At 39.4% G+C, this 12,028-nt stretch overlaps 1 protein-coding gene across 2 annotated transcripts in view; it reads left to right on the top strand.

The window, feature by feature from the left end:
• The window catches only part of ASCC3 (activating signal cointegrator 1 complex subunit 3), a 702,790-nt gene that overhangs the window by 30,550 nt on the left and 660,212 nt on the right, over positions 1–12,028 (top strand). For both annotated transcript variants that reach the window (XM_073675761.1, XM_073675762.1), the window contains exons 3-4: positions 1,090–1,237; positions 1,588–2,159. In XM_073675761.1, coding sequence (XP_073531862.1) covers positions 1,090–1,237; positions 1,588–2,159 — 720 coding nt within the window. The remainder of the gene's footprint in view (positions 1–1,089; positions 1,238–1,587; positions 2,160–12,028) is intronic.

Genomic DNA, 12,028 nt, shown 5'->3' with positions numbered 1-12,028 from the left:
TGCAAACATATTTGCAGAAGCAGATGTGCTTTCATAGTGCTGTTGGCTCTGCTGCAAAGCTGTTTCTAATTGTAGCTAACAGTACAGCAGAGATAAGCCTTGTCTCATTACTAACACCTTTGTAGTTTTCTTTTCATATTGCTGTCAGCTCTGCTGTACTGTCTTTTCTCCACACTGGCTGCCTGTGAGATGGAAGCTGAAGCACTGTAAGAGGATAACTGCAGCTTCAAATATGTTTGTAATGAGACAAAGTTCAGCTTTGCTGTACTGTGTTAGTTATAATGAGGCACAGCTCTGCAGTGAGATCATGAGATTACATGTCTCACACTGGTAACACCTCCTTTTATTAAAAATAAGCTCTCAGGGAGATCTGGGTCCCTCACTTAAATGTTAACAGCTAATTTACATATTAAGAAAAATGTGGATTTCTCAGGAATAAGACATCAGATTGCAGATATCAAAGTATTATTTTATTCAACTTTGTTTGACCTGCATGCCCATACCGATGGCTTAGGAGGTTTGATCCTACTGACAGGTTCCCTTTAAGGATTGTCAAGGATCAACACAAATAATGGGCCAGGGAATTGCGATAAAGTAGTAACAGTTATGCTCCTTTTATTATATTGTGCCATGTTCTAGAATTAACCCTAGAACGCATACCTGGGTCCTCGCAGGCCCGCCCTGTTAATTGTTTTCTATTTTCTGCAAGATTACTTTAGTTAGAATTTTGAAACTCTAGGTATTCCTCAGGTATATAGTTGTTTCTCATTTTTGTTTGAGTTATTCCATGTTATTTGCACACGGGCCTAAAAGGTCCCAGGTATGTGAAAAAGTAGATTTTTATGGTCATGCGTTCTAGGGTTAAAGTCCTGTAATGTTACATCTTGTTTCATCTCAAAGATCCTTGGTTTTAATATGGCTCAAATATTTTTGACCTTTTATTTTAGATCTGAACAAAGAGGGAGAAAAAAGCCTGTGTTTGCTAATATTCATTAATAATTATTTGAAGGAGCACTCCTGCTTTCTTTGATTGTGACATTTAGTTGTTTCAGATACATTTCTTCTACCCATACTGCATTCATTTTGCAGAACAAAAGATCGAAGTTGCGTGAGCAAGTTTTGGAATCTGACCTTACTTGGAGGAAAATAACTCAATTTGTCACTGGCATTGTGGACAAGGAGCATGAAGCAATAAACGAGGGCCTAAAAGAAATATTACAGGCTGCAAAACAGATCGGTAAATTACTTTTTGTTAAAGACAAATTCTTTGAAATTCATGATGTGCTGTGAATTCAACTTGGTAATTTTTCACCTGGCTAGTCAGAGTAGAGGAGAAGCTCACTTGATTGTTCTGCAGCCAGTGAATTTCAATCTACTGATTCTTGGTTCAATAATTCAGTCTTAAATATTTACATAAGGGTGACTTTAGGGGCTGTAATTCTCCCAGGTTGTCATTTTTATTGTAGTGCTTATGATTTGGAGTGAAAGGTTTAAGCTATTACAGGGGGAGATAGCACACATTTATTTAGAGGCCATTTAAATCAAACACATGCAGTATGCCAAAACCATTGCCTTGTCTTCTCACAGTTGGAACGGACCATGGACAAGAAGCAATCGAAAGTGGAGCCGTGTTCCTATTCAGGACTTTTTATGACAAGGATTGTGTCAATCAAGAAGCTACCAAAGCTATCAAACAGATGTTTGGCCCATTTCCATCGACATGTGCAGCAGCAGCTTGTGATGCCACCTATAAAATCATGTCATTATTGACTAATGAGCAGCGTCAGAAACTTACACCGATGGTTCAGGAGGACACTGAAAGAGATGCAGCGTCATTTGGAAGAAATGTCCAGTTCTCTTTCGAAATGTACGAGCTGGAAGAGACTGAAGACATGCCTTTAAACGGTGAATTTGAGGCTGACGATAATCTCAGCTTTAGCTTCTTGAAACTTCAAAATGGCCTCAAAGACTGCTCTCTAGACCCATCCCGAGCAACACAAAAAGTCGGCAGCAGTGAAGACGACGGCTCTTTGCTGTACGAAGAAGTTGAAAAATATGTTGTCCAGAGTTCTGTTGGCGGTCACACGGTGGACGATTTGTGCAACACTATATTCGAGATGCTGGCCTCTACCAAAAGCAACGATGAGCTTCAGAATGAGGTTTGTAAATGTCTTTTTCAGAGTTGATAGATGTTTGCTTGTGACAGGTTTCAATCCCTTTGTAGGATATTTTCTGCACAAAAAAAGATTAATCCCATCAGATAGTTGGTTCAGATTGAATTCTTTATTTCTAATCTGACTTTTTTTTACTCCCTCCAAGTGACCTGGACACAATATTCCGGGTATAAGATTCATGGGTTCCACAATAAAACTTCTAGAGTTGTGCTTCTTTTCACTGTTCTTTGCTTGTTTAACTATAACGTTTCTGTCACCCTAAATTTTGCACGGATATTAAAAAAATGATCGTGGTGAATCAGCAGATAGATTCTATTTACTTCTTTGGTACTTGACCTGAACCATAGAGCATCAGTTCGCTTCAGCCTCCAACATTTCCGTCACGGTAACATTTTTGTGAATATTTGTCAAGATCAGAATAGAAGACAAAATAAAAGCATCATCCATGCATATTCTAAGGGTAAGTGATGATCGACCACTTATGTAGTGCTCAAAGGGCAACACTCAGAAAGTACAAGCATACAGTGAGTTTTTCTCAAGCAATACTTTTTATTGGAAATATTTTCTGGTTAGTTTACATTTTCTTTAATATATGACAGGGTCAGTGGGTAAGGCTGTATTAAAGGGGTTATTTGGGACTATTTTATCTTTTCACTATGAGCCTTAGAACTAACAGGGAGGTAGTTGCTGACTATTAACTACTATCAACACCCCGTCCACAGAGCGGCCCGGAAGAGGAAGAGCGAGCTGCTCTGTTGATGTGAAGCAGCAGAATCGCTGGCAGAAGCGTTTCATAGTTAGCAACTACCTTCATGAATCATAGAATGGTAGGGTTGGAGGGGACCTCCTGGGTCATCTGGTGCAACCCCCTGCTCAAAGCAGGATTCACTAAATCATCTCAGACAGATGTCTGTCCAGCCTCTGTTTGAAGATGTCCATTGAAGGGGAACTCACCACCTCTTGTGGAAGCCTGTTCCACTCATTGATCACCCTAACTGTCAAAAAGTTTTTTCTAATATCTAATCTGTGTCTCTTCCCATTCAGTTTCATCCCATTGCTTCTAGTCTTTCCTTGTGCAAATGAGAATAAAGATGATCCTTCTACAATGTGACAGCCCTTGAGATATTTGTAGACAGCTATTAAGTCTCCTCTCTGTCTTCTTTTTTGCAAGCTAAACATTCCCAAATCCTGTAACCGTTCCTCATAGGACATAGTTTGCAGACCGGTCACCATTCTGATCGCTCTTCTCTGAACTTGCTCCAGTTTGTCGATGTCTTTTTTAAAATGTGGTGCCCAAAACTGGACACAGTATTCCAGATGAGGTCTGACCAAAGAGGAGTAAAGTGCGATAATGACTTCACATGATCTAGACTGTATGCTTCTGTTAATACATCCCAGAATGGTATTTGCCTTTTTTGCTGCTGCATCACACTGTTGACTCATGTTCAGTCTATGATCTATTAGTATACCTAAGTCTTTTTCACATGTACTGTTGCTTAGCTCTATTCCTCCAATTTTGTATATGTTTTTTTCATTTTTATTGCCCAGATGTAGTACTTTGCATTTTTCCCTGTTAAAAACCATTCTGTTAGTTACTGCCCACTGCTCCAGTTTATTTAGGTCTTTTTGAATCCTTTCTCTCTCTTCTCTAGTATTAGCTATCCCTCTTAGCTTTGTGTCATCAGCAAATTTAATCAGTTTACCCTCAATTCCTTCATCTAAATCATTGATAAAGATGTTGAACAATACAGGTCCCAGGACAGAGCCCTGTGGTACCCCACTTGAGACATTCATCCAACTGGATGTGAAGCCATTTACGACCACTCTTTGAGTCCGATCACTAAGCCAGTTTTGAATCCACCTAACAGTTGCCTTGTCCATTCCATACTTGGTCATTTTTTCAATAAGGATGGTGTGAGATACTTTGTCTAATGCTTTGCTGAAGTCAAGATATACTATATCTACATCATTTCCCTGATCCATCCAGTCAGTGATTCTGTCATAGAAGGAAATTAAGTTAGTCTGACATGACTTGTTAGTTACAAACCCATGCTGACTCTGGTTAATCACTTCATTCTTATCCAGGTACTTACATGCATGTTGTTTAATAATTTGTTCAAAGATCTTTCCTGGTATAGAAGTCAGACTCACCGGCCTATTGTTCCCTGGGTCCACCTTCTTCCCCTTTTTGAAGATAGGAACAACATTTACTCTTCTCCAGTCTTCTGGGACTTCTCCTGTTCTCCAATAATTTTCAAAGGTTATGGAGAGTGGTTCTAAAATTTCTTCTACGATCTCCTTCAGTACTCTGGGGTGTAATTCATCTGGACCTGGAGACTTGAACACATTTATGTTAGCTAAATATTCCCTCACAATCTCTCTGTTTACAGATAACTTAGATTCTTCTATTCCTTTAATAGGACAGTGAAGATCAGTTGATGTTACATTTTCTTTCTGAGAGAAAACAGATGCAAAATAGGAATTAAAAAGTTCGGCCTTCTCAACATCCTTTCATGGTAGTTCTTAGGCCCACAGTAAAAAAAAAAATAGTTTCGTATAAACCCTTTTCAGGCATAAACTGTAAGACCAGTCTCCAAAGAGACAGGTACTGTGGACAATATGCACACAGAAAAATATTCCAGGCATGGTCTGTAGGGCTACTGCAGAGTAAATGGCAGAGTTAGGTCATGCTTTGGTCCTCCTCTTGATCTAAGAGTCTTCCACATGAGATGTAAGAGGAGCTTTCTTTGCGTTCTACAGACTGCTGTAAATGGCAGTCTGCAGTCTGCTGCTGGATTCTTCTCTGAAGTACATGTGAATTGTTCTGTAGCTAATTACAACAGTACGGACATTGTGATAAAGGATTTAGTAAGCTTCTTTTTAATATATTCCTACTTCAGTCTGAACTGACACTTTAACAATCTGATGGGAATTCTGTCTTTAAGCCTTTTAAAGAATTTACATTTTTTTTGCTAAATACATGGAGAAATTGATCTTGCTGAGCGTTGTCTGACAGGCTTACTGTCTAATCAATAACGTCTTCTTATTTGGTACACACGATAAGTAACTAAGAGAATAGTTTGTGCTGAGATTCGTCTTGGATGACTTGCTTAAGGTGTTATTATTGCTTAGCGCACTTTCCAGCCCAGCATTATGCCTCTTGGAGTGTGTGTCTCAATGTCATTTTAAAGCAAGATATGATATATTACGACATGCAAGTGAAATGCAAATGTTGTTACTTTAGCTTCTCCCTAACTCATTTTAAAAAATGTATCTGAGAAACTGTCAAGAACTGGGGAACATTAGACTCTGCAAATGACGTTAATAAATTTGAAGAGTCCCAAGTATAATAACTTGTTGACCTGGTAAGTCTTAGTTTATGACACACTTCTTGAGATTGTTAATAAAGTGAGTTGTAATGGCTCCAGTTTTATTACGTGTATCATACATGCTGGTTGACACTATATAGCAATATGTCTGATGGTGTGAACTCTGCAATGATGGAGGAAGGTGGAAGGTTACATGGCCCATCATACTAATCTGCATCGTAATGATTGACTGTCGCGTGCACGGTAGGGAAATTGCCAGTATAAAGTCCTTGTTAGGAGAAATTCTATATATATTTTCTGAGGGTGCCGTTACAGTCAATTATTTTATGGGTCATCGTATAAAAGTGTTTTACAACAGGTAGATGGCACTTTAAATATGCAATGAACGGTTACTGATAGATCATTCAGTGCTCATAGGCAGCCACAGGGCTGTGGAGTCAGAGTCGGGAGTTGAGTCGGTATAAAATGGACCGACTCTTAAAATATATAATAAATTGGTACAGTAGTTCAATGTGCTGTAAATGTTTTCATAAGAATTAGGGAAAGTTATGAAATGTCCTGTAAATGTCTGTTCTGTTCCTGATCTAAGGATCTCGGCTTTTAGTTGAGATGAATCTGTGCTGCACTTTATGAACACACTCAGTAATGAGGCAGTGCTGTGGAGTTGGAGTCGGTGTCGGAGTTGAAGTCGAGAGTAAGGGAAATTGAGGAGTATGAGTTGGAGGTTTCGCTTACTGACGCCACAACCCTGGACTGCCAGTGTACTCTGCAGCACAGGTCCTGTTTTCACAGGACAATACGCTGCTGAGATGGATGATCTTTTGAGCCAGCCAAAATGATCTTTTGATCAGAATCTTGTTTACCCTTCACAATTATCCATCATGATAACTTTGCAGTGTTCTTCTTTAAAAGAAAGATCGTTGACTTATATTATTTTTGCATATGGCGCTAACAAATAACAGACAGTTATTTGCTATCTACCTGCAGGTTCCGCCAGCTCCAATCTCTTTGGCTCAGAGCAGATGTGGACTTCTGCTGGCAATTCTGTGGCTTTCCCTGACGTCACATCAACAGAGCAGCGTCTTCTCTTCTGCTTTGTTCTGTTGATGGGCCGTCTCTGCCAATGTTATGCTGATTGAAAGCCAGCTCCCCGCTACCCAACTGCGGGGAGCCGGCTGTTATTCAGTGTGACGTCGGAAGTGATGTCCTATTGCCATAGCGAAAGAGAAAGTGCTGTTCTATTGCTGAGAGGTGAAATGAAGCAGGCAATTCGCTTCCTGAGTCGGCAAACACCTGCCTGTTAGTTCTTATGGCCATACACAAAAATAATAAAAGTCCTTTATAACCCCTTTAAATTAATTATACTATTTGCTATTTTTACATTCCTGCATTCCTTCTTTTTTTTTTCATGACCACTGGATCGTGTCCCTGATTGACTCAGGTTCTTGGAAGAGATCTCCAGAAATATATGCTATGTTCACATGTTGTGTTTTTACAAACACCTTGTTTTTTTTTTCCTGACTGTTTTGTCACAGACCTGCGTTTTTGCAAAATGCAGCATGTCACTTCTTTTAGCGTTTTTGCAGCGCTCTTCACCCATAAAAAGCAATGGCTACTGCAAAAACGCCGCGAAAAATGCTGGTGTAAGGATTTGCTACGTTTTTTGGTGCCAAAACCTGATGAAGTTGAATTAGGTTATTTTTTATGCACTAAACTTTATCAGCATGCACAAGAGACAAATGTACCCTGACAACAACACTGTAAAAAAACGCTGCAAAAACTCAGCAAAATAGGCTTTTTTGACAGTGCTTCTTTACTGCCAAGAGAGCAAGTTTTGCCTGCGAAAAAAAAACGCATCAAAAACACAACATGTGAACATAGCCTTATAGTTTATTAGTTACTATTATCATTTAAAGATATTAACTCCTGAAGGCTACCCTTTCTCTTACAATTGCCTTTTTTCTAACAATCAGTACATGCCTGCAGGTCCTGTTCCTGGAACCCCCCCAATTGTTATCACTAGCTGAAGCCGTGGTCACACTTATATTTCATAACAGCAACACCTAGGGAAATGACAGCCATCACTCTGCCAACTAGTCTAGAGAGCGACATACGGCTGCTGTCGCACACATCAGAAAGTTGCAGGTTTACCTTCCAGACTTTTCTACCAGCTTAGAGAGAACCTATCTCTTGCCATAAATATATCAGTGCCACTGATCTCCTGAATCTGTTTTTATTTTGTTTGTTCTTGCGCCTGAGATATGGGCCCTTTTTCCTATTTTGTGCAGTGTATGTGAATGTAGTCTTGTTAGCCACAGGAGTATGATCCTTAAAGAAGCACTCCCATTAAGTTTTTTTATTCATTAAATGTGTGTATGTGCATGTATTGTAGTGTAGTGTATTAATATACTCACCTACTGCTGCTCTCTCCAGTGTCCAGCACTGTTCTTCTCCTCTTCTCAGTGACGTCATCTCTCTGCAGACTGTCTGGGTCACACTGCTCTCTGCATGACCCGAAAGTGGCTTTTACAATGTAAGTCTATGGAGTGTCAGAGCTAGGCTTCGTAGGCTTTCATTGTAAAAGAGACTTCCGGCTCACACATAGAGCATAGCGTGAGCCAGCTAGTTGCAATTGTGGTGAGGTCACTGAGAAGAGAAGACTGGCGCTGGACACTGGAGAGAGCTTTAGGTGAGTTTATTAATACACTCACACTACAGTACATGCACATACACAAACAATGAATAAAAAACTTTGTGGGAGTACTTCTTTAAGATGACACCCACAGAGAAGAGTTAAGAACCATGCCCCTTTGGCTAACAAGATTAGATTTAGATACCAGGAAGAGAGAACCATATTTCAGCAACAGAGAGGTGCATGAACAAAAAAAGCCAAAACACCAGATTCAGGAGAACAGCCACATTTACCCTCAGTAAAAAATACATATTTATGGCAAGTGACAGATCTTCTCTAAGGCGCTGCTTAAGACCACAGGGGAATTGGCAGTACGGCTAGGACCACACTACATTTATACACCTAGCCTACAGTATAACCCTTTATAAGCTTTTCTGGATGCATATATTGTAACCTTTCCAAAGGCGACCTTTCATCAGAGGAAGGGTGAAAGTGTATTCTTTCGGCCTCTGTCTGAATGGTATGGGCCAACATAGCCTTTCTTTAACTGTATAGGAAAACAAGCAAAGCAGGCTGCCCTTTCCTATGCAGAGGGCGACTGCAAAGAACAGGGTATACCATGCGGTATACGTTTTTACAGTGAGTTCATGTCAGGGCTGTGGATTCGGTAAGCCAAACCTTCGACTCCGACTCCAACTCCTCAATTTCCATGACATCGACTCCAACTGTGACTCCACGACTCCGACTCCCTCATACATGGCTCATGTTTAAGTGATAAAGTTACTGTAGCACAGATTAATCTCAGCTAAAAGTCTACACCCTTAGATCAGGAATAGGACATTTCATAACTTTCCCAAATTCTTAAGAAAAAATATTCCCCACAAACTGCTTTGAACTACTGTACCCAATTTATTATATATTTTAGGAGTCAGAGGCGGAGTCTGAGTCGGTCCATTTTATACCGACCCCCAACTCCGACTCAGACTCCACCAAAATGGGCACCGACTCCAACTCCACAGCCCTGGTTCCTATGGTAGACTCTTACCTCAGCATCCATCCTGACTATGCCCACTGTTTGGCTTTTAACTCCTGAGCGTATACACCCAAAACTATATATAGTGGACCTAGCCATGTGATTTTTTGATGAGGACACTTGCAGTCTTGCTGTGCATAGTGTTTGCAGCAAATCCCCAACATGTGAATGCACTCGCTAGAAATTATTCCCTTTTGCCATGCATGGTCTTCCCTCAAGGGATCATAGAGTAATATCTTTTGCAGTTTTCTAAGATTTTTTAGCTACAAGGTAAAGTGCCTCTTTAAAAATTTTGTATGTGTTCTAGCCATATTTTATAAAACCAATATAACAATAGCATTTTCAACATAAGAATAGCTAGATCTGTCGTACAGGAGCCTACGTGTGCATAATATACCTGCTCCACATTTATTATATGGCGTGGAGGAACCATAAACCAATTATGTCTGCTGTGACTATGATTGCTCTAATGTATTATCGAGGATGCACTAACCTTTCCTTCTCTGTGTGCAGTGCAGTCATTTGCATTATGCATACTGATGAAACATTTTGAGTATTTATCAGTGTACTTTGGAAGGGTTTTATGTAATGCATTCCAATCTTGCAAAGTTGTATTGTTCATTTAGGATAAAGTGCAGATTGTTGCCAGAAAGCTGGGTGTACTCCAGTCTCTAGAATATCAATGTATGTTGCATCATTAAATGAAATTTGTAAGCAAGATTTCATCCTTCAAACTATTTATATGTGCATTTATCCCTTTCATCCTACAAACTATTTATATGTGCATTTATCCCTTTCAAAGATAAGCCCAGCAATAACTTTACATGACCAACCCATTTCTCCATTACGGAGAAATTTGCATTTTATTTGACATGTGAATCTGTCGATCCGAAGCCTCTGTCACTCCAGGTCTATTCCCTTCCCAGAGACGGCTACTCCTGCTTTACTTACAGCCTTTATGCTGTTTGACACGAGGCAAAGTAACTGTCAGTCAAGTAGGAGGAGGCGGCGCGGGGTGGGGAATAGAGCTGGAGTGACAGAGGCTTCAAGTCTACCATAGCCCTTCAGCCTAATTTTCATATCAATTCATGTGCTGATTTCTCCCTAATGAACTACCCCGTCTCATGCTGCACATAACACATCTGCATCTCTGGCTGCTATGGGCATAAAAAGGGACAAACTTATGGTGTGGCCCCCATGCTCCCCTGACCTCAACCCCATTGAGAACCTCTGGAGCATCATCAAAAGGAGTGTCTATGATGGCGGGAGGCAGTTCACATCTAAGCAACAGCTCTGGGAGGGTATTCTGTCCTCATGCAAAACAATTGAAGCAGAAACCATCCAAAACCTGACAAATTCAATGGACGAGAGAGTTCAGAAGCTCCTTTCGAACAACGGGTCCTATGTGCAAATGTAACATCACCTAGAATAAAGTTTTGAGTTGAAAACTGTTTGATTTCAGTTTGTAATAACCTGCTAATGCTTATAATTTCAAAAACGACCATTTTTTTGTTCTTTATTAAAATGAAAAGGTTGAAAACTCTGCTGTGCATAATAATTTGGAACATGCATTTTGAGTGCAGTTTGAGTGTTTTATTTTTTTAAAAAATATACTGTTATCATAGGCAGTTTGTACAAAAACCTTTCAATTGTACTCTAATAGTTATTTGACTGGAAAATTACAATGACTGCAATTCATATAGGTAATTTGGGAAAATCCTAGAAAATATTATTTGCATAATAATTTGGAACACAGTGTAGATCTAATCTTGTTTGGTGAACAATCCGAATATCCTCTAGGAAAAGGAAAACATGCAAGGCATTAGCCGACACTACTGTTCATCCTACCCTGTAATGGGGTGAGATACAATTTAAAAAAAACAAAACCTTGAATAAAAACAATAAATAGATAACTTGCAGTAGATAAATAAGTAGTAGTAATATATGTTAAAAATATAGGGAACTTAGTTGACAATATTTTTATCAAAAGAGCGTAAAAGTAATCTCACTGCGACAAGGTCTATCCATCAGGATGGTTCCCTAACTCTAGTAAAGAGGCCTCAAAATAGATGGGGGACGGAATAGGACCAGGACTTGACTGTGTTTTGCACCTGCCTGTGGAAGGCTAAATAGACAAGGTGCCCGGGCAAAGGGGAGCAAGTACGAGAACCTAAAGCAAAGCAAAACCATGGGCCGGCATTCCTGTTAGTATAACTATAATATGTAGATGCACATACACATGTGGGCATTAACAGACAAAACCTAGGATATAAGTAATAAGTAGATACCTTTCAGTAAGAAAATAATAGTGGTACATGTAAAACATCGGGTACTTAGTTGTTTTTGAAATCACACTTAAAAGATGAGCACCCCCTCCTTGGTTACCTCTGCTTTGTATACTAATTTCTCAAAACGTATTACACAAGGTTCCCTCCTATTTCCTTTTTTTTTTTACCCCTTATTTTCCATACACAAAAACTAGGACCTCAGCCAGAAGCAGATCAAATATAATAAAATGATATAAATGAAACACACTAATACAAAGATCTTGCAAACATTTAAAAGCACACGAAAACACTACATGGTCTGTAGAATAGTACAATACAGCCCACCTAGCAAGTAAAAATTGCCAAATAATACAGTAAAACTATAAGATTTTCCCACCTACAAGCAAAAGTTGTAATAAATATTGCTGAACCTAAAATCCAGTGTTAAAGTGTGAATAAATACTTAAAGTGCAGAAAGAATGAAGTGCGTAGGAAAGAACAGGTAGACTATATCCAGTGTGGTCTCCTGGACAAAAAAATAATGCGAGATTCTATAGGAAAATACACACAATGGCACCGATTCATCAAGCAGT

Source organism: Phyllobates terribilis, unplaced genomic scaffold (genome assembly GCF_046119375.1).
Source record: "Phyllobates terribilis strain yellow unplaced genomic scaffold, ASM4611937v1 Scaffold_3__8_contigs__length_932513732, whole genome shotgun sequence".
Classification (NCBI taxonomy): Eukaryota; Metazoa; Chordata; class Amphibia; order Anura; family Dendrobatidae; genus Phyllobates; species Phyllobates terribilis.
The sequence above is the reverse complement of the archived record's forward strand: the minus strand, read 5'-3'. Positions and strand labels throughout refer to the sequence as shown.